Below are 23,290 nucleotides of genomic sequence, written 5' to 3' on the forward strand. Positions count from 1 at the left end.
AGGTCCACGCTTTCGTATAGCCTCAATATAGGGGTTCCTCCCGATATTCGGTATTTTGATGATTTTAGCGACATCACTCAACGGAATTTTTTCAAATTTGGTATCCGAAGTTCATAGTGGATGCTTCAACCTATGACAAAAATTGTACATGCCGATCCACGCCTTCGTATACCTCACATATAACGGTACTTCCCTTTTTGCGGCATTTTGATGATATTGGCAACCTTTCAACGGAATTGTTTTAAATTTCGTATATGAAGATCCTAATGGGTACTAAAGCTTACTATGACAAAAAATGCGCAAAAGATATAACCTAACAACACTTATCTGCTGATATTGAGGGGATTTTTTTATTAAATTTAAGTGTGTTATATCAAGATCTAATAGTCACACTTACAATCCACCTGAGACTACTGCAGATCAAATATCATATGACTTTACCTGCAAAGAAAAAAAAATAAAAAATATTATTGATAAGATATGAAAGTTTCTAATTTTTTTTTTTTTTTTGACAATAAAAGACAAAAATATTATTTTATTTAATAAAAAAAATATTAATATTATTATTTTTTGCGTTGTTTACTTTTTTCACGATGACGATAAAATCGAAATGGGCTGACACTTTCTTGTCTAAAACCAAAACAATTGTTATGGCTAACCCAATGTTTACCCTAAAGTATTATCTATTATATGCTGCAAATCGATTAGGAAAATTTTTGCTATATAATCTCACAAAGTTTCTCCACCCAACACAGTTCGACTTTATCCGTTCTAAGTTAGAAACATGAAATTCTTCATTGTCTTGGTTGCCGCTTTGGCTTTGGCTGCCCCAGCCATGGGCAAGACTTTCACTCGCTGCTCGTTGGCCCGTGAAATGTACGCCTTGGGTGTACCCAAATCCGAATTGCCCCAATGGACCTGCATTGCTGAACACGAATCCTCTTACCGCACCAACGTTGTAGGCCCCACCAACTCGAATGGCTCCAACGATTACGGTATCTTCCAGATCAACAACTACTACTGGTGTCAACCATCCAACGGCCGTTTCTCCTACAACGAATGCAACTTGTCCTGTGACGCTTTGTTGACCGACAACATCTCCAACTCTGTGACCTGTGCCCGCAAGATCAAGTCCCAACAAGGTTGGACTGCCTGGTCTACCTGGAAGTACTGCAGCGGCAGCTTGCCTAGCATCAACGATTGTTTCTAAGATGTGACTGATTTTCTAATAAATTTTTGAAAATTTAAAATTAATATTTATAATTGGGTCTTATACATTTTTGTTAGAAAAGCTCCTTCATCCTAGATGGAGCCAATAACACTGTGCAAAAAAAAATATAATAAAAAAAGGGAAAAGCCTGCAGAGTGGCAGTAGAGCTAAACGTGGAAGTCACGCGTATCGCCATTTTGAAAATTTACATCGCAAAGTAACGAAATCGTAGCAATTCGAAATATCCCACAAAATTATTTGTCTTATAGTTCCACTACAGGTCCCAGAAGTAGTCAAAAGTCGTAATCTTACCTAAACTCTAGGAATTCTTATATATTAACAACCCCTTCTTATATATTAACAACCCCCTTTAAGTCGTTCCTTGAGCGATTTTATGCATAAATCTTCTAAAAATCATAGTCTTAAAGAGATGTCGTCAAAGACAGAAATATTCTGCATTAAATTTCACTAAGGGTGCCCAAGGAAAATTAATCCCTATTTCCACTGTATTTGAAAAAATATTTGGCTCGAAGTACCCAAATAAATCTGAAAATATTTTAAATATTTTTTTTTATCAAATAGTTCTTGGGCTTGATCAAATCCGTTATTTGGAGTCGATCTAGCGGTGTCTGATTACTGTCGCTCGGAGCAACTGATTTGGCCCAAACTTGGTACATCGTAATTCAATTATCAAACTTAGATCGAGTTCGAAGATGGACAATAGACAGATATATCCTCATAGTACCTCAAAGAACAAGAAAGTATCATCCAATTTTGTTCAAACCTTGCAATTCCAAATACTTGTGTCAGTGCTAGGTCAGATGTGAAAATGGGAAATATCTGTCCACTTCTTCTAGTACCTCCCCCCATCTGTTATAAATTTTGAAAGCAGAGCCTCATTATCTTCAAATTTTGCAGTTAAGAAACTAAATATAAAGAACCACAACAGATATTTCCTAAACAGATCAACATTTGAAGCAATCATGACGCTCATAAAACGTGAAATGAGCATCCGATTCATGTCAAACTTGGCGCATAACACTAAGACAAGATCTAGTGTGGAGATGGGATGTATCGGTCTACTGGGAGCTCCTACTGGGAGCTATCCCACAAAAGGCTCAACAATTGAAATCACCCTAACTCTGGTAACGATTCTCTTCATACTTTGTACATCACAATATCTTTAACAAACATAGATCTGATATGGATATGGAATTTATCGGATTTTCTTCCTGATACGTTCCGCACAAGGAGTAAAAATTTTCAATGACTATAACCCATATACCTACGACAAAAAGTCAACAATTTTTTTTCAAACATCGCGATATATATTCAAACATCGCAATAAATAAATATCGCAATATGTGAACCGACATGTCACTCTCTGGTAACTTCCCTACAAAAGTTCTACATTTTTAAAAACTCATATCTCATAATAAGTGCAGGAAGAAGTCGTCACAGTTCAAACTTGACACATTGCCATATTTTTATCTGACTTATTTCAGATATAAAATGGATAATATTTACCGACTCCTTATGTACATAGGATCCCATCCCAATTATCCCATAGTTACACCCGACAAATATACATTTATGAAAAAAAATATTGATTGAAATTGATTTTAAAAATTCCCAAATTTATTAGAAAAAAAGCCACATCTTAGAAGCAATCGTTAATGCTGGGCAAGGAACCGCTGCAGTACTTCCAGGTGGACCAGGCAGTCCAGCCTTGTTGGGACTTGATCTTGCGGGCACAGGTCACAGAGTTGGAGATGTTGTCGGTCAACAAAGCGTCACAGGACAAGTTGCATTCGTTGTAGGAGAAACGGCCGTTGGATGGTTGACACCAGTAGTAGTTATTGATCTGGAAGATACCGTAATCGTTGGAACCGTTGGAGTTGGTGGGGCCAACAACGTTGGTGCGGTAGGAGGATTCGTGCTCAGCAATGCAGGTCCATTGGGGCAATTCGGATTTGGGTACACCCAAGGCGTACATTTCACGGGCCAACGAGCAGCGAGTGAAGGTCTTGCCCATGGCGGGGGCAGCCAAAGCCAAAGCGGCAACCAAGACAATGAAGAATTTCATGTTTCTAACTTAGAACGGATCAAGTCGAACTGTACTGGTTGCAGGAAAATTTCCTCCTTTTATGGCAAAATTTCGGTAAAATGTACATGATAAGATTTCCAGAATGACGTAGTCTCAAAACTTTCTTTTTACCCTTTTGGCTTTGTTGAAATGTTACATTTTTATCATCCTCTTGAGAATTTGTTTTGATATCTCCGATCAATTTATTCTTGAAGAGTACTTCTTTATCAGATTTCAGATTTTATCATATAAACATAGAGTGTTTTGTCCCATTTTTTGGTGTTTGAAAATATAAACAAATAGCTATTTTTAGTTCCATTAAAAAATAAAATATATATATATATTTGTGTGGCGAAAAAAGTTCCAGACATGCAGGCACACACATCAAAAGTCTTTCCTACCAGTGGCGTATACAAAACGTCAAAACGTATACGCACCCGACGCTCATAGTATTTTTAATATACTCCATTGCAAGGCGAATAATTTCCTAACACATTTCTGTGTAGATATGTGAATATGTCATGACATAAGATCAATAATCTGTAGCTGTAAAAAAAGCCAGTAAAAAAGCTGCAAGTTTGGCCGGGCCGTACTTTGACTACCCTCCACCATTTGGAACGATTTTGGCAATTCTCAAATATAATAAAATCCGTTAACAATTCTGTTAAAATCTTAAAAATACCGAATGTAGCTGTTATTTTAGGGTCTATACGACCGTCTGCAGTACTTTTGGTATTGAAAATGTGACATGTAGGTCCACGCTTTCGTATAGCCTCAATATAGGGGTTCCTCCCGATATTCGGTATTTTGATGATTTTAGCGACATCACTCAACGGAATTTTTTCAAATTTGGTATCCGAAGTTCATAGTGGATGCTTCAACCTATGACAAAAATTGTACATGCCGATCCACGCCTTCGTATACCTCACATATAACGGTACTTCCCTTTTTGCGGCATTTTGATGATATTGGCAACCTTTCAACGGAATTGTTTTAAATTTCGTATATGAAGATCCTAATGGGTACTAAAGCTTACTATGACAAAAAATGCGCAAAAGATATAACCTAACAACACTTATCTGCTGATATTGAGGGGATTTTTTTATTAAATTTAAGTGTGTTATATCAAGATCTAATAGTCACACTTACAATCCACCTGAGACTGCTGCAGATCAAATATCATATGACTTTACCTGCAAAGAAAAAAAAATAAAAAATATTATTGATAAGATATGAAAGTTTCTAATTTTTTTTTTTTTTTTTTTTGACAATAAAAGACAAAAATATTATTTTATTTAATAAAAAAAATATTAATATTATTATTTTTTGCGTTGTTTACTTTTTTCACGATGACGATAAAATCGAAATGGGCTGACACTTTCTTGTCTAAAACCAAAACAATTGTTATGGCTAACCCAATGTTTACCCTAAAGTATTATCTATTATATGCTGCAAATCGATTAGGAAAAGTTTTGCTATATAATCTCACAAAGTTTCTCCACCCAACACAGTTCGACTTTATCCGTTCTAAGTTAGAAACATGAAATTCTTCATTGTCTTGGTTGCCGCTTTGGCTTTGGCTGCCCCAGCCATGGGCAAGACTTTCACTCGCTGCTCGTTGGCCCGTGAAATGTACGCCTTGGGTGTACCCAAATCCGAATTGCCCCAATGGACCTGCATTGCTGAGCACGAATCCTCCTACCGCACCAACGTTGTTGGCCCCACCAACTCCAACGGTTCCAACGATTACGGTATCTTCCAGATCAACAACTACTACTGGTGTCAACCATCCAACGGCCGTTTCTCCTACAACGAATGCCACTTGTCCTGTGACGCTTTGTTGACCGACAACATCTCCAACTCGGTGACCTGTGCCCGCCAGATCAAGTCCCAACAAGGCTGGACTGCCTGGTCCACCTGGAAGTACTGCAGCGGTTCCTTGCCCAGCATCAACGACTGTTTCTAAGCTTTTAGAACGGTGAAATTTAAATAAAATTTTGAATATAAAAAAATAAGTTAAAAAGTTGTATCTCTTATAATTTGGGCAGGGTATTAAGTGGGTGACATTATACCGCTAAATGTAAAAAGAGTTAATAGTTATGGAGGACAGTTTTTTAGTCCCGCGTGAAAAAGAAATTAAGGAATTGGATAACGAGCCGTCATTGCTCTGTTCCAGGGACTACAAAAATTTAGACATATTGCTTTGCATGCAGGTTTCCGGAACTTATCAAATATCTTCGAATGAAAGGATGTAATATTTCACATTTTTAAGTACTATAAAGAACAATAAACACTCCGTTTTGCCACTTGAATACTAAGCCTAGCGATCGAACACAGGACAAGGCAAAAATGTATTCACATACAATTTTTCGGAAAAAAATTGATGGAAGTTGATCACATAGTACTGCTCCACATAGTCCAAGCCAATTGGGAGTACCTTAAACACTTACGATCTAAAAAACTTTGCCTAATAGAAATCATACATTCCTTAACCAATGAACAATTAAAATTTCTGGAAAACCTATATACAGGCCCATTGGGCGCTATACCAAGCAAACGACGAGAGACGGATTTGTTTTTAAGTTACCTTAGGCAGTACTGTAAGATCCTATAAAATATGGTAAGTAAACCTACAATAAAATGAACATTTATATAATATAATACTACGCATTTATATCATACTGAATTGGAAAATGGTTAAGCGAATTATATGCAGCCATGATTTGGTTTATAGTATTTCTTTATATAAAAATACTCTACATTTTCCATGACCTAGTGGCAAGGATATTTTTTTAAAGAGCTAAATAACATATAGATATTCACTTGAAGAAAACTATTAAAACATTCTGTATTTTTCGGGGTTACGATATTGGTTAGACTAAGGAATTACATTTCCTCTCCCATATGGTTTAGTGGCAAGGACATCTTTCAAACTCTGGTAAGCAAATAGCGAAATGTCTAATAGAAGATCACGATTTGTAGCGTCTTCCTATAGATAAAAATACACTAATTTTTCCGTATGGCCAGTGGCAAAGATATATTTTTTGAATCTTAAATAGCATATTGCGAACTGTACTTAAAAAAATATTAAAAAATCCGTATTTTTTAGGCTTACAACAAAGATTAGAATAAGGAATTAAATTTCCTTTCCCATATGGTCTAGTGACAAGAACATCTTGGATGGCTTCTTCTCCTTCATAATACAAATATATATCCCATATGGTCTAGTGGCTAGGATATCTGGCTTTCACCCAGAAGGCCCGGGTTCGATTCCCGGTATGGGAAGGGTTTTTTTTTTAAATCAAGAAGAATTTTGTTTTCTTTACAGGAACCTTAATATTTTTATTGAAAAGTTGATTTTATTTGCAGTAAACTTGTAGTTTCTAGATTAGAATAAGCCAGACTTCTTTAATTACCTATTCTCCATATTTTCATCGAGAACTATTTCCTCAGTATTTTTTGTTAAAGTCTGTTCGAAATTTCATGCTAAAGAGAGTTATGTCCCATATGGTCAAGTGGCTAGGATATCTGGCTTTCACCCAGAAGGCCCGGGTTCGATTCCCGGTATGGGAAGGTTTTTTGTTTAATCAGGAAGAAATTTGTTTTCTATACAGAAACATTAATTCTTTTGTTAAAAAGTTGATTTTACTTGCACCGCACTTAGTGTTTCTGGATTAGAATAAACCGAACATCGAAGAACCAAAAAATTATTCTTCCGTACTTTTGGCAAAATCGGTTTAAAATTCTATAATTTAGAATTTATGTCCCATATGATCTAGTGGCTAGGATATGTCTTTCCCGGTATGGTTTCTTTTTTTTCAAAATCGAACCCTGGGTACATTATTCATACGTGATTCTGATTTGAATTGAACTTGTTCTGTTTCAATTAGAAAAAATAAGGATTATTAGACTTGTATTTTTGGTAAAAACTGATTGAAATTTCATAATAAAGAATGTTATGTCCCATATGGTCCAGTGGCTAGGATATCTGGCTTTCACCCAGAAGGCCCGTGTTCGATTCCCGGTATGGGGAGATTTTTTTTTATTTTTTAAACCGAACTCTAGGTACATTTATTCATACGGGATTTTAATTTGGATTGACCTGGTAATGCTTGGTTTAGAATAAGTACCGCGTCTAACAGTACGCTTATATATATGGATTTGGATTTAAATTGTCATATCCATTACTTTTAATTCAAATAAATCCTCTCAAAGTAGGTTAACCCTACAAAAAGTTCTAACGTAAACATGGCATAAGACTTGCAATTTTTCAAATCGAAATAAAATTCCTCAGCATTCCTGTTAAAAACAGTTTAAAATTCTATAATAAGAATTTTAAAATCCCATATGGTCTAGTGGCTAGGATATCTGGCTTTCACCCAGAAGGCCCGGGTTCGATTCCCGGTATGGGAAATTATTTTTTTAGTAGAGAAATAAGGAAGAAGTAGATGCGAAGCAATCCAATTCATTTAAGGTGAACTCGGGAACGTCAAATTGAAGTGAAGAAGTTACATTAAAGTTGTGAGATCCTACTTCCTTGACCTGCATTTGACTGGGCTACGAATTCTAAGTGAGCTATTGGACGCATATCCTCACATGACCGATATAATCATAGTCCAAGGAATTACATGTGTTTTCTTCTATCGAAAATGAAGTTTTCTGAATAACTACAAGTAAGTCATAATAAATCTGAGAGTATAACTCAGGGATATTTGTCTATTTTTTGTGAGCTATCACACTTCAAGTGACCTCTTGAAGGTGAAAAAGGCAGACAATAATATCCTATTTTCTAAAAATTAAAATCGTGAATTCATCATCCAGCTGTTGGTTGTACTTTGATTTACATATGCATATATCCCATATGGTCTAGTGGCTAGGATATCTGGCTTTCACCCAGAAGGCCCGGGTTCGATTCCCGGTATGGGAAAGTTTTTTTCCGTACATAAACTCCGAACCACCCTTTTCTTTAATTCACAGTTCATTACCTCGTTAATCTTCTGCTTAACACTTCAATTATTTGACAAATCTGGTACGACATTGACTTTCCATTCATCACCTTTTGGCAGTTGTTGGCGGCGCCTATTGTGTGTTATTCATAATTAATTAGTCAACGAGATACATAATTTAATAATAATTACCTGAAAATGCCAGAGAAATGTCTACACGATATGTAGTTTTATATAACCCTAGCTTACCTAACACCATGGGAGGTATAACAACAACAACAACAACACTAACAAAACAAACACTGGCAAAGATGCGCAACCATCTCCATTCGATTTGGCTAACCTTTGTTGAACCATGAACGCCATCAGCAGCAGTCAAGTGCAACCTTCCCGAGACCGCAGAGTATGCTAGTTTACACTGGATAACACACATTATTAGGCACAAAGTAACAAATCACAAAGCCAACTTAGAAAAAAAAGCAATAACAATAATTGTAAATAATAAAAAAAAACAGCAACAACAACAACAAAAAGGCACACATATGTGAAATGCTAAAACTTCTGTATGAACATTGTTTTTACGACCAAGCGAAGCAAATCTAATTAAGTATTGGTAGAAAAAAGTGTCTAAAGCAGCTAACAAAAAACAACATGACCAGGCATTCTCATACACACGTGTTGCCATGGCGTTGCATTAAGCCGCATTAGTTTGGCGCGTTTGTCTAACAACCGTCAGACAGCAACAACTGTCTGAATATTTCATATAAACCGCCACCATAACCGTCATGGCTTTAATCAACCTACCTAATAGCCAACCTAAGCCGGGCAAGCAACCAATCAGCGGCAGCAACAGAAACAGCTCTAATTTGCTCTACAATGTTACAGAAAACAAAGAAAAAGAGATCCGAAGATATAAACTATAAAAGAAAGCTTTTCAATTGTCTGTATTTCCTTCGTTCAATGCAATATCAACATGGGCCATCATGTGGACATTAGGGTGGATTCGAATCTTAAAACCAAGCTTTTTCTGGTCTACTATGGATTTTGTTGCCTTATCTATTGTGGCAAATGTACATATCCCATATGGTCTAGTGGCAAATGTACATATCCCATATGGTCTAGGATAAGAACTGTTCTAAGGAGTCCCCTTCAAACTTTTTATGGACTCTTGTTCTGAGCTAATTAGAGATTTAAGGCTTAAATACTGATGGATGAACAAGTTGGAGATAAGAGCTGATTAATATTTTATGTTACGAAGATTTATATCCCATATGGTCTAGTGGCTAGGATATCTGGCTTTCACCCAGAAGGCCCGGGTTCGATTCCCGGTATGGGAAATTTATTTTTATTTTAAGCTTAATTTCATTTTCTAAATACAATTCTGCCTATTTTTGTTAATAAGGTCATTTGAATTGCACTGGACTTTAAGATTCTAGATAAGAAAAAGTCAGACTTCTTACTGCCTTGATAAAAAAATATATACAGTTTCCCTAGTACTTTTGGTAAAATCTCATTGAAATTCTATTATTGTATGTCCCATATGGTCTAGTGGCTAGGATATCTGGCAAACCTGGATTTTTTTACATCAAGCTTTATTTTATATTCTAAATCGAATTGTGTCTATTTTTGTGACCAATTTGATCTGACTTCATCGGGACTTGAGTATTTTAGATAAGAATAAGTCAGACTTCTAACTTCCCTCATCGAAAAGCTGATAAACAGTTTCCCAGTACTTTTGGTAAAATCTGCTTGAAATTCTACAATGGAGAATTTTATGTCCCATATGGTCTAGTGGCTAGGATATCTGGCTTTCACCCAGAAGGCCCGGGTTCGATTCCCGGTATGGGAAGATTTTTTACTGTTAGCTTAATTTCATTTTCTAAATGTTTGCTACTAAGTTTTGACTTGCACTGGACTTGAATATTTTTATAAGAATAAATCGGACTTCTAATTACCTTCATTTAAGAATTGATATACAGTTTTTCAATATTTTTGATAAAATCTGATTGCAATTCTAATACAAAGAAATTATGTCCCATATGGTGTAGTGGCTAGGATATCTGGCTTTCTCACAGAATTTCTCTAAATCGAATGGAAGAATAAGTAGAATTCTCTAATTGCCAATTTTCCATACCTGCATCGAATAATCGTGAAATAGTTGCTCATTATTTAAAAAAAAATCTGATTGAAATTCTATATTAGAGAATTTTATATCCCATATGGTCTAGTGGCTAGGATATCTGGCTTTCACCCAGAAGGCCCGGGTTCGATTCCCGGTATGGGAAGCAATTTTTTTTAAATACTTCCATAATTGCATATTTTGTGTTATTTTAAACAATTATTTTTTCTATTTCCTCATTATTATTTCTGTTACCAGCTCATAGCATGTAACTGCGGCCCACAATCGTATGTCATGTACATATCATAACTTTTCAAAACTGTCAATGTTGACAGCAAAACATCTAAACGCTGTGATTGAAATAAAAATAAACATTAACTCAAAGGTATCAAAAACAAACATGTAACTTTACGCCCTTGCTTCGTTTGTGTTTCTGCGCTACCAGTTTACATTTGCGATTGGCAGACAATGAGACAAGCTGCTCTTAACGCTAAACGCGTAAGTAAGCCTCGCACCGTCACATTATATGAATGGAGATTTTTTTTGCTTTAATAAAATTTCTTCATAATTGTGGGGAAATAAGTTCAGGTCGTTTTTATTTTTTTTTTTTTTGCTTTCATTTTTATTGCTGGGTTAACACTTAAAACACACGTTGTGTTAAGGTCATTTTTATTTTGTTCATTGACTTTATCAATACATATACGAGTTTAGCTATCTTTCGGCTTGTCAGTTGGACACTTAGTAAAGTCGAGTGTATCTAATGATAAGTATAAGATAGTTTTTTTCAATACATAGATTTTTTCTCAAGTAGTTTCATTTTGAATTGCGTGAGTGTGTCGAACTTTATCTGAAGAGTTTATCAAATCTGAACTTCAGTGAATGATTTGAAGTTCACACAAGTTATGGTAGAGAGACAGTCACCTCCACGCGACTAGTAGTAGTGGTTTAAGTGATTGCTAATCATGATTCGAACTGTATAGATAATATTTGGTAAATCTGAAATAAATTGTTTGACATGCATGAAATACTCCAAAGATTTAGGCATGGTAGAATTAGGAAATAGGCATATCCACCTTTGCATTTTCTATAATTTACCTTTAATTTAAATGCAAAGAAAACTGCTCCTCTTATCTGACTAGTACTTATATAATGGATTATGGATATACATTTGGCACAAGGAGATTTTGGCAACTGTAAAAATTTGAAAATTTTCCAATAGAAGATTGCATGAAGTTACCTTCCTAATTCTACCATGGATTTAGGGATCTAGGAGGTATTGACGAACAATTAATTCGACTTCTAAATGGAAGGAGTTATCTTTAAGATGTCCATTTCTGGTAGCAAATCTGTTTCTTTTATAAATTCCCATATAATCTAGTAGCAAGGATATCTGATTCTCTTTATTTCATAATTCCGAAAAATTGTTTTTTATGTTCCAGTGGCCATGGTATCGCATAGAAAATTTGATGTTTTAAATTTATTAAATATTTTATAGGGCCTAATTCCATCACTAGTTCCTCGCTCTAGTTGCCATATAGTGTAGACAAACAAGGTTGTCTACCAAACATTTTTTAATTGTCAACTACAAACGACTGGCATATTGAAAATAATATTTGACACAGCTATCGCTATCGGCGAAACAAATTTGACAAATGTTTTCTCCGTTGTGCTTTTCATTTTCGGCGATTGGTTAACAGTTATTTGACATTTTTTTGCAATTTGCTCTTATTTTATAAAGAAAGGCTACTGTCATACACAATTTTATTGTTGATTGATTGATTCGACGATGAAAGTTAAGTTATTGAAACTTAAAAAAAATAATAACTTTCCAATTTTAAAATAAGTCTTTTTATTATTATTTTTTTATTGCAATTGGATAAAAATTTTCACTTTAATTTTAAGTTTTTTAGAAGATATGCGAAATTTCTATATTCGATGGGGTGAATGCTTTGAATCTTCGCAAATTTGATTAATAACCGATTGAAAAAGCTTACTTACTGATAATGGCAACGGCGTATTTACAAATATAGACTTAAGTCTTAAATGTCGTTAATTTTTTGCCCATTAAAATTTTTATCAGAAGTATTAAATACCACATTAAGTTCATAGGATGGGTTTTTCAAAATTCATCATAGAATAATATGGCAAATAACACGATATTGTTTGAACTGTTCGCGAAGATTACAATTTGTTTTACATTTATAAAAATTCCCACAATAAATCATAATTTTTAATCACAACAAAATTTTTAAAAATTAATCCTCAGTTGCTTTAATTTGTATTGCCTATCTCAGTTTTTCCACGAGAAGTCCGAATTTAATTGCCTTCACAAATATGACCCAATGGATATATTATACTCCTTTCAGGGACCTTCTCAAATTCCCTGGATCTAAGTAATGTCTGGATGAGTTTTTCTTCCTCTGCTGGGGTAATTGTAGTGGTGAAAGCTGATACTTGTGAGGACAGAGTTTGTCGCACGTACTCTGCCCTCACAAGTATCAGCAAAATAATGGGATATAAGGAAGCAATGAACTGCTGACCAAGAACGACCACTTCATATCTGATGTAATAGCATGAAAGGGGTAAGGAGAGTGCTTCAAATGATTATAAAATAGCTCTAAACAACATGGCGGTACCTAGCAGTACACGGGGAGGACTGTAGTCAGTTGAAATCTTACTCTTATTTTTTTAAGAAATTAAATCTCGTCCCACAGCTGCCAGATCTGTACTCTAGATATCAAAATGCATATCCCATATGGTCTAGTGGCTAGGATATCTGGCTTTCACCCAGAAGGCCCGGGTTCGATTCCCGGTATGGGAAGATTTTTTAATGTGTTTGACATTTGAATTTACGTAGGTTTAGGTGTTCTCGCTTCAGTTCGCAGTACCGTTTTTAGTCTCAAAGGCCCACGTCGGCTCTTTGATTTGACTTCAATGTTTCTCACTGGGGCATTGATTTGGGTTCAACTTCTCTCGCTGCTTATATATCGAAGGCCAACGACGGCTCTTCAATTTGAGTCCAATTGAAGTTTTATTACTTTTTAATATCAAAGACCCACAATGGCTCCTTGTTCTGGCTTCAATATCGATCTTTCGCATGCAATATCAAATGTCCACGCTCTTGATTTGCAACTTTTCAATCTTGTTATCAAAGGTCCACTACGGCACTTTGATTCGGTGCTGGTCGCTTTCTCTCTGCTAGTGTCGAATGTCCACGACGGCACTAGTTTTTGATATCAAAGGCCCAACACGGCACTTTATTATCTTTTCAATTTAAATGGTTTTCCATTTTAAATACCCGAGGGCCAGGATGGCTCTTTAAATATACAAGGCCCACGACAGTGCTTGTTTTACGGGGACCCACGAAGGTACACTAGGGTTTGTCTTACCTTTTGTCCTTTCCACTCACCTTGTAATATTGTTAGGGGTTATAATGGTCACTCGCGCTCTACCTCTTTCTTCACCGATTCACCACAGACAAATCACAAGTTAAGCCTCGTCTGATCTTTATGCCCTCAGCGGAGAATATATGCTGCTGAGTCGACCACGTAGCTTGCACAATAACAGGACCAGGACAGGATGAAAATAGATTCCTGAATTAACATTTTAATTTGGGCTTACAATGTAAGAGTCTACGATAGCTACGAATATAGATAGCATCGCTTTCCAATGCAAAGAAAACATTAAATAATTAGTGGTTTTGCAACATAGATTAACTGAAGTATTCTTCTAGGTTAATACATTGGATTACTGTGTTACTCGTACAGCTGATATTTCGTAAATAGAAGATCTACAAAATTGTAAAGCCCCCTTTTTATTTTGTTCCCTAAATTCTAGCAGATTTTTATAACATTTTTCATAACTCAAAGACTTTTAAAATTAAGTTTGCCAATAGAAACCCTTTGCATAGCAATTTCTCTTTTAGAATAGCACACTTCCGCGAACTCCAATAAAGAAATGCGGAATTGTAAATAATCTTTGCAGTGATCAGTTAATAACAATCTTAAAGATATAATAATTTATGCAAAATTGTCTACCAGCTAGAAACAAAGGAGTAGCAATTGGGTCAAATATTTGAATAGATTAGCACATTAACAAAACACATAAATTTACAAGAAAAAAATACTGAAATGTTCAGTTAGATGTAAATCTCTAAACCTAACAAACTACGTAGAAATCTTCAGGCGTAAATTGCAACAAAAAGAAACAGAAAGTTGCAGACCAACAAAAAGAAAACAAAATTATACAGTTTTTGTTTTACTTTTCGCCTCAAGAATATTTTCTAAATTATTGGAACGCGCAAAAACACGTGACAGCTAGGGCAATAAACAGGTGAAAGTAAGCGAATTCTTAATCACAAAAAAATTAGATTTTCTTAATTTATAAATAAAAAAACAGAAGAAATTAAGATTAGCAATAAATTATGTGCATCATAATTATCATAAGAATACCTCAGACGATATTTAAATTGATGGCCAGAGACCACATGTTTTGCTTGCTTAAAAATAATATCTTGTTTTGGTTTTATTCTGGGTGTAGATGTGTATCAAACTTGTCACTGCGGCTGCAGACGGGACTTGAGTGGTTGGTGGAAGTCATGGCGACATGCATGAGTAATTTTGAGCGCAGCATTTGTGAATTCCTTACGCCATTTTCACGTTAAGCGAGTAATATTTCATATTTTATGAATCTCAGTTAATATCCTCGATAGTATAGTGGTTAGTATCCCCGCCTGTCACGCGGGAGACCGGGGTTCAATTCCCCGTCGGGGAGTGTACTAATTTCAAAACTGTGATTTTGCTCGTTTGTTTTTTTTAATTTATTGCGAGTTTTATTATCAACTTTTAAAGGACAAGCTGCTAACGAGAATTGAATATAATTCTAATAAACTCAGGGTTCGTAAAGAAATTCCACAGAAGTCATCCTACAGTAGAAATAAATAATTATAAAGTTTCTTATTCAACTCAGCTCCTCCGCATTAAGTCCCTTAACTAATGACCAAATGTCGTGTTTCCTTCGTTTAACTTTTACTTTCCAAGGTGTCGCTTTTGCGAGTCGTGTTATTTTTAAGTTGTAAATTAAACACATTTTAATCACGAATTTAATTTTTTTGCACAACAAATTTCCAAACAAAACTTCCAAAATTTCTCCAAATCAAGCAAAAACAACAACAAGAAAATCACCAAACATTATTAGTGTCATTGATGATGAGCACATCAAAGCGGACTTAAATTTCGCTTGGAAACTTTTCATGTTTCCACTCAGTTAAAAGACTCTTAAGCATTAATTAATTTACTCCAAGGCAAATTGAAGTAAATAGTTTTGCCGTTTATTTTTTTTTTTTCATTTTTGGTGGGGAGACATTAATACAATGACCTAAGCGCATCATTAACGCCAATATGTGCTCAAATGTTCATAAATCTAAGTGGCTGGCTGGCTAGGTGGACCAAAGACCTGGCTGGCGTCCATGAAGGAAAGCCAAAAAAATATATGCTAACGAAAAGCCATCATCACATCGCCCCACTCGTGGCCAAGCCAAACAATTGCGAATGATAAATGAACGAAGAGGAATCGACGTTTAGTGGGTTCCGCTGCATCGTGGTTAAATGGAAATGTTTTCCAACATCATCGGCCGCATCCGGAAGAATGGAAAAAAGATGGAGGTGGAAACATTTGACATGTGTTCACAGTCTTGTAATGATGGTGGCTACAAACGATTTTTCAAAACTGCATTTGGGTGTTTGATATACACCATTTCCAAGGTGAGTATATTGAAATAAGACTGTGATTTTCTGTGATTTTAATTAGAGTTAGGTAGTTTCGAAACGAACTAGTTCGAATGAGCTATTCCGTAAAAGGAACAATCGGAACTAGATCCAGCTCTTTAGTTCATCTAGTTCCTTTTGTCTTTGTTCTTTTGACTGTCCAGTTCTTATATTTATTATACCCTCCACCTTGGAAAGGAGGGTATATTAACTTTGTCATTCCGTTTGTAACATCCTTAAATATTCGTCTTAGACCCCATAAAGTATATATATTCATAATCAGCATAAAATTCTAAGTCGATTTAACGATGTCCGTCTGTCTGTCTGTCTGTCTGTCCGTCTGTCTGTCTGTCTGTTGAAATCACGATACAGCCCACATTATTTGACGTAGAGCTCCAAAATTTAGCAGAGCTATTTGCATTGTGTCTAGGATGGTTGGTATCAGATATATCGGTCCACGTTCTGGTATAGTCCCCATATAACGGTACCTCCCGATATTCGGTATTTTGATGATTTATGCCACGTTTTTTCACGGATTTGTCTTAAAATTGGTATTTGTAGGTCATAGCAGGTCCCTGAGCGTGTGGCAAAACATTGCATGTATGGGTCCAAAATTTGGTATAGCCCCCATATAACGGTACCTCCAGATATTCGGTAATTTGATGATTTTTGCAACATTTTTTCACGGATTTGTCTGAAAATCGGTATTTGTTGGTCATAATGGCTTCCAGATCCGGTGGCGAAACATTGCATGTATGGGTCCATGATTTGGTATAGCCCTCATATAACGGTACCTCCCGATATTCGGTATTTTGATGGTTTTTGCCACATTTTTTCACTGATTTGCCTAAAAATTGGTATTTGTGGGTCCTAATGGGTCCTAGTTCGTGTGGCGAAACATTTTAATTATAGGTCCACGTTTTGGTATAGCCCCCATATAACGGGACCTCCCCATAATCGGCATTTTAATGGTTTTTGCCACATTTCTTCTAATGTTTATTTTACCCTAAGGTGGAGGGTATTAAAAGTTTGGCCCGGCCGAACTTAATGTTTTTTTAGTTTTTTTAACACATTTTTTCACGGATTTGTCTGAAAATCGGGATTTGTTGGTCATAATGGGTTCCAGCTCCGGTGGCGAAACATTGTAATTATAGGTCCACGTTTTGGTATAGCCCCCATATAACGGTACCTCCCGATATTCGGTAATTTGATGATTTTTGCCACATTTTTTCAGGGATTTGTTCGAAAATTGGCATTTGTTGGTCATAATTGGTTCCAGCTTCGGTGGCGAAACATTGCATGCATGGGTCCATGATTTGATATAGCCCCCATATAACGGTACCTCCCGATATTCGGTATTTTGATGGTTTTTGCCACATTTTTTCACTGATTTGTCTAAAAATTGGTATTTGTGGGTCATAATGGGTTCCAGCTCCGGTGGCGAAACATTGTAATTTTAGGTCCACGTTTTGGTATAGCCCCCATATAACGGTACCTCCCCATAATCGGCATTTTAATGGTTTTTGCCACATTTCTTCTAATGTTTATTTTACCCTAAGGTGGAGGGTATTAAAAGTTTGGCCCGGCCGAACTTAATGTTTTTTTACTTGTTTTTTATTATTGTTCTTTACTTGCATTTTCCGAAGTACATAAATCATTAATTTGGCGATTAATATCACTTGTTAGAAAAAATAAATCGGTGGAAGATATAAGTAAAGGTGGCCGTCCGCGAAAAACTGATCAAAAGACAGACTCGTTAATTGTAAGAGATGTTGAAAAATTTCTTTTCAAATCGGCTCCTATATTGGCAAAAGAATTGAAACAACCCGTTAGCACAAGAACGATTTGTCGACGTCTCGTTAGCTTATCGCCCGGTGAAAAAGCCCCTCATATCTAATCGAAACGGCTTCAGTTTGCCCATGAACATGTTAACTGGAAAGTGGATTCTGAATTCAATATCATCGCCAGTGATGGCATAACTTACGTTAGAAGGTCGAGAGGAAAACGAATTCAACAAGAGTTTTGTCGAAAGACTCTCGAAAAAGGAGTCATGTCATAGTTTGAGAAAGTTTTTTATATCTGCCAACAGATTAGGTCCGCTGTATTGTATACAGGCTATTATGGATAGATGGGTCTATAAAGACATTCTGGAAAACTTTATGTTACCACATGCTGAATGGGAAATGCCATTACGGTAAACGTTTCAGCATTATAACGACCCCAAATGTACATTGAAGGTGGTAAAGGATTGGATTAGGGAAAATGTTGCCAAAGTGCCTTGGCCACCACAGTCACCGAATATTAATCCAATCGAAAACCTCAGGTCAATTGCGAAACAGAAAATTGGTCGCAATAACGTAAAAAATACGAATGCATTTTTCAGGCGGCTCCAAGATGCATGATTGGGAATTCCACAGGGTACAATTAATTTGATAGAGTCCATGCAGCGACAATGCAAGGCTATTATAGGAAGTGTAGGTTTCGCTACGAAATATTTAAAATATGTACATTAACCATGAAATACTTTAAGTTGCAATTGTTCTGTCTTGTTCAAATAATGACTTTCCTCATAAAAAGTTAAAAAATGTTTTTCCTGCGTATTATGTTACTCCTGCGTAGGACAGATACACAGTAATTCATCATCGAATAACAGGCTCACCGCGGGTATTTTGGTTCAAAAATGCCATTGATGTTAGAGTTGTATCGTTTCGGAAAGAACTAGTTCCACGTTAGTGCGGCTTTCCGAGATGATGTTAAGTGATATCTGTTTGAGAAAACATATGATCTGCAAGTTATCTAAATTTCAGCCATATAAACGATCAAATATTTAACCACAGATGTTTATAAACCATGTATTATCTCTAGAATTATCACATTTATCTAAGTAACTGTTAGCGATCTAAGGGACCATAACTGATATAATAAACCTCGCGTCCACAGCAAAGTAGATATATATTAATTTCGAGAGCTAAAAACACTTACAGACTTTAAAAGCCAGGTCTGAGTTTTACATAAATCCGCGTGAGGTTTCGCAATATGACATTAACTGAAATCAGAAATCAGTTGAAGAATCCATGTGATCTGCAAGTTACCTACAATTAAACCATATAAACGATCAAAGATTGCTTGATTTTTTCACACAGATTTTACCCATGTATTAGCTCTAGAATTATCACATGCATCCAAGTAACTGTTCGCGATCTAAGGAACCATAACTGACATAAAAACCTATTGAAGTTTAACTTTTAATTATTATGTACTTATACACCTATCGAGGATTAACCAGAAAAACGTTAAAAAAAGAGAGCACTATTAATGATATATTTAAAAAGAGTGATCTGTATCTAAGTCGCGTTCCCAGCGAAGTAGATTTTCGATTTTCTTTTTAAATTCCTCCATGAAATGGTGTATTAACTACGTATGTCCAACCCGTAGGATAACATCCCGCCAACACAATGAACCGGTCCAGCAATCGCAGTGTCCATGCATTGACCAAGACAGCATGCACAGTTAGTTAAGTCAGTAGCAAAATGTCATCTAGGCAGACGACCAGCATCTACACACTTTGGGACATTGGCAAAATGAACAAGACATGGCGATTTTTGATGTCTAAACTAAGCGGAGGAGAGTCACTCAGCACGCACGCTCACACACAGATTTTTACGTTAAAGTTCAGCACACCTTAAGACCGGGCCATCGGATACTGTTGAAACAAATGATCAGCGTTTGAGTGACAGGTTTTCAGCAAAGAGCTTTCAAATGTTTCTTTTTTTCTTTTTCAGGCTAACAAACAAATTGATTGTTAAAATATTACAAAAGAAAAAAATCAATATTCTTTATTTTTTTCTAATTTATTTTGAAGATTTCACAGCAACCAAAAATATACAATGGGATTTCAAATGTAGGTTATTTGACCGGAGGTTGTGGAATATTAATGATGTTTGGGTTCATATTGATTTTGGTTCTATAGTTTCTAACTAACGCTGAGATGACCTGAAAATATTTGACAACTTAATCGATTTTTAGCTGGATGTTGGAGCTGTGTTTGCTTTGGGTTTTCAAAAGAGAAGCCATAATAATATATTCTGTAAAAATTAGTTGGTGTTTGAAATTATATGTTCTTGTTGCTGTCGTTTTGTATTTGGGATGTTTTGTGGGATTAGCGTTATTGCTGTTGAAATATTGAGGCCAATTGCTGTTTTTATCACATATATTGTTAACCTATTATTGAAACTGTAAAAATTAATTGAGTTGGGATTTTTAGGGGATTCGTGCCAAAGAGGCGTTGAAGCTTTTGACATAACAGTAGCAGGGAAAGAAGGAACGATTAATTAAATATTATTGATGTTTGTGGTGATTTGAAAAGATAAATTAGCAAAAGTTTTATCGAGTTCTACAAAAAAATAAAAATATATAAAATTAGGTTATTATTAAAAACTTAAGGTGAACCAATTATTTTGAAGCAAGAGTACAATGAGGAGATGAGATCAAAAAACCTTTTATGAGCCTGATTTATTTGTTGTAAAAAATTGTACTGAGAGAAAGAGAATTTGTTGATGGCGATGAGAGAATGAAGAAAGTAGAAAGCCAGTAGGGCCTTTGAACAAAACACTTTATACATACTTTTGAGTGCGGTTGATGCGCTGGGAAAATCTAGCAATAAACAATAAATATTCTAAAATTACATATTTCCCAGCCGCCATAAAACACCACATGTGAACAATTCGGTGTTCTTGTGCGCTGACGCATACGATAATGTATCAGATAATAAAGGTTATGATCCACACGCACAGATATCGATGCGGTAAGCAGATGTAAAAGACCACTTGAATAAAATATCAAGCAGTCCTGCAATGTTCTCCATTCAATATTAGAATAGATAAGAATACTTGTGTGGCTGCTATTAGTTTAAGTTAGATTAGTTTATGTAGTACTTAAGAAACATACTTTTAAATAAAAATCAGAATTGACACAACAGGCAAACAATTAGGTTGGTTTTCTTTTCTCATCACCGAATAGAGAATAGAGTTGGCAATAGAAGAGGGCGATGGGATTCTATTCTCGCTTACAGCATTTTTTAAAACGATCAGGATCCAAATTCTTGTTCTATGAAAATGTAAAATTGAAGCTTTAATAAAGTGAAAAATGTCAGATAAGATTTTTATAAGAAAAAATACGTAGACACGTATTCCCAAATCAAAAATACTTAATGAAATAATTGTCCCATATCAAAGCTCTTTTAGATTTTCGCTAAATGCTGGAGAACAATTTGGAGAAGTAAATTATTGCTGAATTTTTAAAAAAAAAAGTTTCAAGTCACTTCTGATGAACTAACCGCAGTTAAAGTTGGAAATAACCTCTTCAAAGAGCTCAGTACTTTACGGAGCTCCAAACAAGGATATAATCTATATTTTTAAACTGAGCAATATCGTGCTGAAGAAAAGAAGAACGAGTCAAAAAATACAAAGTAAAACACTGCAGGACGACCTCATAAAAGTCCAAACATTCTTTTTTCCTAAAAACGGCGTAATATTAAATTCTTCTTGCAGATAACATTCAAGCTCTTTCATTGAAGGTCATAACGCACACAAACCGTCCCGCCCTACAATGTTCTCTAATCAATCAATGAACAGATAAGAGAAATTGTGTGGCTGCAATTAGGTTAAGTTAGATTAGTTTATGTAGTACTTAAGAAAATATTTTTAAACAAGATCAGATTTAAAGCTGCATACGAACGAAGTGGTTGCTTCTTTTCTCAACCACATACGCAGCAACGAATATTTTGAAAGTCCACATGGGTATTCTCTTAGAGGATGAAAGGGTCTCTTCATGGCATACCTGAGAGACCTTACATAAAAAGTATGTAATTGCATAAAATATAAATAGAAAATCTCATACAAGACCATGAGGTCTTATCGTGGAAATCTGCAGTGTCTTCTCTAATAATCAATTTAAATGGCCCTTAGAAGGTATACGAACATGTTTTTTTATACCCTGAACCATTGTATGGAGGGTATATTAAGTTTGTCATTCCGTTTGTAACACCTCGAAATATACATTTTAAACCCCACAAAGTATATATATTCTTGATCAGCATAAAACTCTATGCCGATTTATGAATGTTTGTCCGTCTGTGGAAATCACTCTAGCTTCCGAACGAAATGAAGAAAGTTCATAAAAATTTACTCAAATGTGTATTATGTCTGCAGGACTTTTGGTATTGAAAATGGGCTATGTAGGTCCACGTCTTCGTATAGCACCCATATAACTGTACCCCTCGATATGCGATATTTTGTTGATTTTAGCGACATTATTTACCGTAATTATTTCAAATTTGGTATTAGAAGTTCGTAATGGATACCACAGCATATGACAGGAGATTGTATGTGCAGATTCACGTCTTCCTATAGCCCCATATAACGGTCCCCAAAAAGATGTACTGACAGAAAATCTTTTTTTGAAGAGACAAAAATCCTTTGGTTGGAAGAACAAAAAATGTATCTTCAACTAAGACAAACGACAGAAGAATGAAGGGTATTCGTATAGGATTATAAACGAACATCAAGTATTCTTAGCGATGTTACAGGTTAGTCAGATCATTACTTAACCGGATGAACATCCATCGTTTATGCTTCGTTCGCAACGTAGGATGAAGAAGTTTAATCGACCAGCCGAGGATTTAGGTTCAAACTCCCGAGATGTCATTAATGCTTCGTCAATATGACGAGATGAAAGAATGAGATCTCCATTTCTCATAGTTCACATAATACCTCTAGTTTATCTGCCTCTAAGGCTCTCTCTCTCAATCATTAGTCTCTTCTTTTTGTCTAATATTTCTATGCTATAAAAGTCTGATGAGTGACCGGCGTAAAAAGCACTTTGACCAAGAAATTATTTTTTTAGTGACAAGATTTGATTCGAAAAGTTCGAAAAGAAAAAATTCAAGTTCTCTTTTTTTAAAAAAAAAGTTTCTAAGAAATATTTTAATGAGTATCGAAACACAATAACCTCAAATACAGAAATAAATAGCATTCGCCAATTTTATTCAAAGGACCTTTCGCAATTTTATATTTAACCTAAGGCATGAACTAAAGGTACTATGTGAACTAAAGAGAATGGATGAACTAACAATCTGAAAATCGTTTTTAAGTTCTTTTTACAGAG

At 35.4% G+C, this 23,290-nt stretch overlaps 4 protein-coding genes and 10 non-coding genes across 14 annotated transcripts in view; 12 read left to right on the forward strand and 2 right to left on the reverse strand.

The window, feature by feature from the left end:
* LOC101894439 (uncharacterized) overlaps positions 1-23,290 on the reverse strand; it is a 150,757-nt gene that overhangs the window by 101,214 nt on the left and 26,253 nt on the right. The gene's annotated exons all lie outside the window — the stretch shown is intronic.
* LOC131804567 (lysozyme 1-like) lies at positions 736-1,254 on the forward strand. The gene has a single exon (XM_059127602.1). It carries the CDS (start codon positions 785-787, stop codon positions 1,208-1,210), a length of 426 nt encoding a protein of 141 aa, XP_058983585.1. The 5' UTR covers positions 736-784; the 3' UTR covers positions 1,211-1,254.
* LOC131804559 (lysozyme 1-like) lies at positions 2,827-3,339 on the reverse strand. Its single transcript, XM_059127592.1, has one exon. The coding sequence runs from the start codon at positions 3,294-3,296 to the stop codon at positions 2,871-2,873; it is 426 nt and encodes a 141-aa protein (XP_058983575.1). The 5' UTR covers positions 3,297-3,339; the 3' UTR covers positions 2,827-2,870.
* Positions 4,792-5,311, forward strand: LOC131804560 (lysozyme 1-like). The gene has a single exon (XM_059127594.1). It carries the CDS (start codon positions 4,837-4,839, stop codon positions 5,260-5,262), a length of 426 nt encoding a protein of 141 aa, XP_058983577.1. The 5' UTR covers positions 4,792-4,836; the 3' UTR covers positions 5,263-5,311.
* TRNAE-UUC (transfer RNA glutamic acid (anticodon UUC)) lies at positions 6,510-6,581 on the forward strand. The gene has a single exon. It is a non-coding gene; the product is annotated as a tRNA-Glu (tRNA).
* TRNAE-UUC (transfer RNA glutamic acid (anticodon UUC)) lies at positions 6,798-6,869 on the forward strand. Its single transcript has one exon. It is a non-coding gene; the product is annotated as a tRNA-Glu (tRNA).
* TRNAE-UUC (transfer RNA glutamic acid (anticodon UUC)) lies at positions 7,258-7,329 on the forward strand. The gene has a single exon. It is a non-coding gene; the product is annotated as a tRNA-Glu (tRNA).
* On the forward strand, positions 7,638-7,709 carry TRNAE-UUC (transfer RNA glutamic acid (anticodon UUC)). The gene has a single exon. It is a non-coding gene; the product is annotated as a tRNA-Glu (tRNA).
* On the forward strand, positions 8,152-8,223 carry TRNAE-UUC (transfer RNA glutamic acid (anticodon UUC)). The gene has a single exon. It is a non-coding gene; the product is annotated as a tRNA-Glu (tRNA).
* TRNAE-UUC (transfer RNA glutamic acid (anticodon UUC)) lies at positions 9,508-9,579 on the forward strand. Its single transcript has one exon. It is a non-coding gene; the product is annotated as a tRNA-Glu (tRNA).
* On the forward strand, positions 10,020-10,091 carry TRNAE-UUC (transfer RNA glutamic acid (anticodon UUC)). The gene has a single exon. It is a non-coding gene; the product is annotated as a tRNA-Glu (tRNA).
* On the forward strand, positions 10,456-10,527 carry TRNAE-UUC (transfer RNA glutamic acid (anticodon UUC)). Its single transcript has one exon. It is a non-coding gene; the product is annotated as a tRNA-Glu (tRNA).
* Positions 13,111-13,182, forward strand: TRNAE-UUC (transfer RNA glutamic acid (anticodon UUC)). Its single transcript has one exon. It is a non-coding gene; the product is annotated as a tRNA-Glu (tRNA).
* TRNAD-GUC (transfer RNA aspartic acid (anticodon GUC)) lies at positions 15,063-15,134 on the forward strand. Its single transcript has one exon. It is a non-coding gene; the product is annotated as a tRNA-Asp (tRNA).

Source organism: Musca domestica, unplaced genomic scaffold (genome assembly GCF_030504385.1).
Source record: "Musca domestica strain aabys unplaced genomic scaffold, Musca_domestica.polishedcontigs.V.1.1 46, whole genome shotgun sequence".
Classification (NCBI taxonomy): Eukaryota; Metazoa; Arthropoda; class Insecta; order Diptera; family Muscidae; genus Musca; species Musca domestica.

What these genes read in the sequence shown, in the direction of transcription:
- LOC131804567 (XM_059127602.1), top strand. Translation starts at nt 785, where the DNA reads ATGAAATTCTTCATTGTCTTGGTTGCCGCTTTGGCTTTGGCTGCCCCA.
- LOC131804560 (XM_059127594.1), top strand. Translation starts at nt 4,837, where the DNA reads ATGAAATTCTTCATTGTCTTGGTTGCCGCTTTGGCTTTGGCTGCCCCA.
- LOC131804559 (XM_059127592.1), bottom strand. Translation starts at nt 3,296, where the DNA reads ATGAAATTCTTCATTGTCTTGGTTGCCGCTTTGGCTTTGGCTGCCCCC.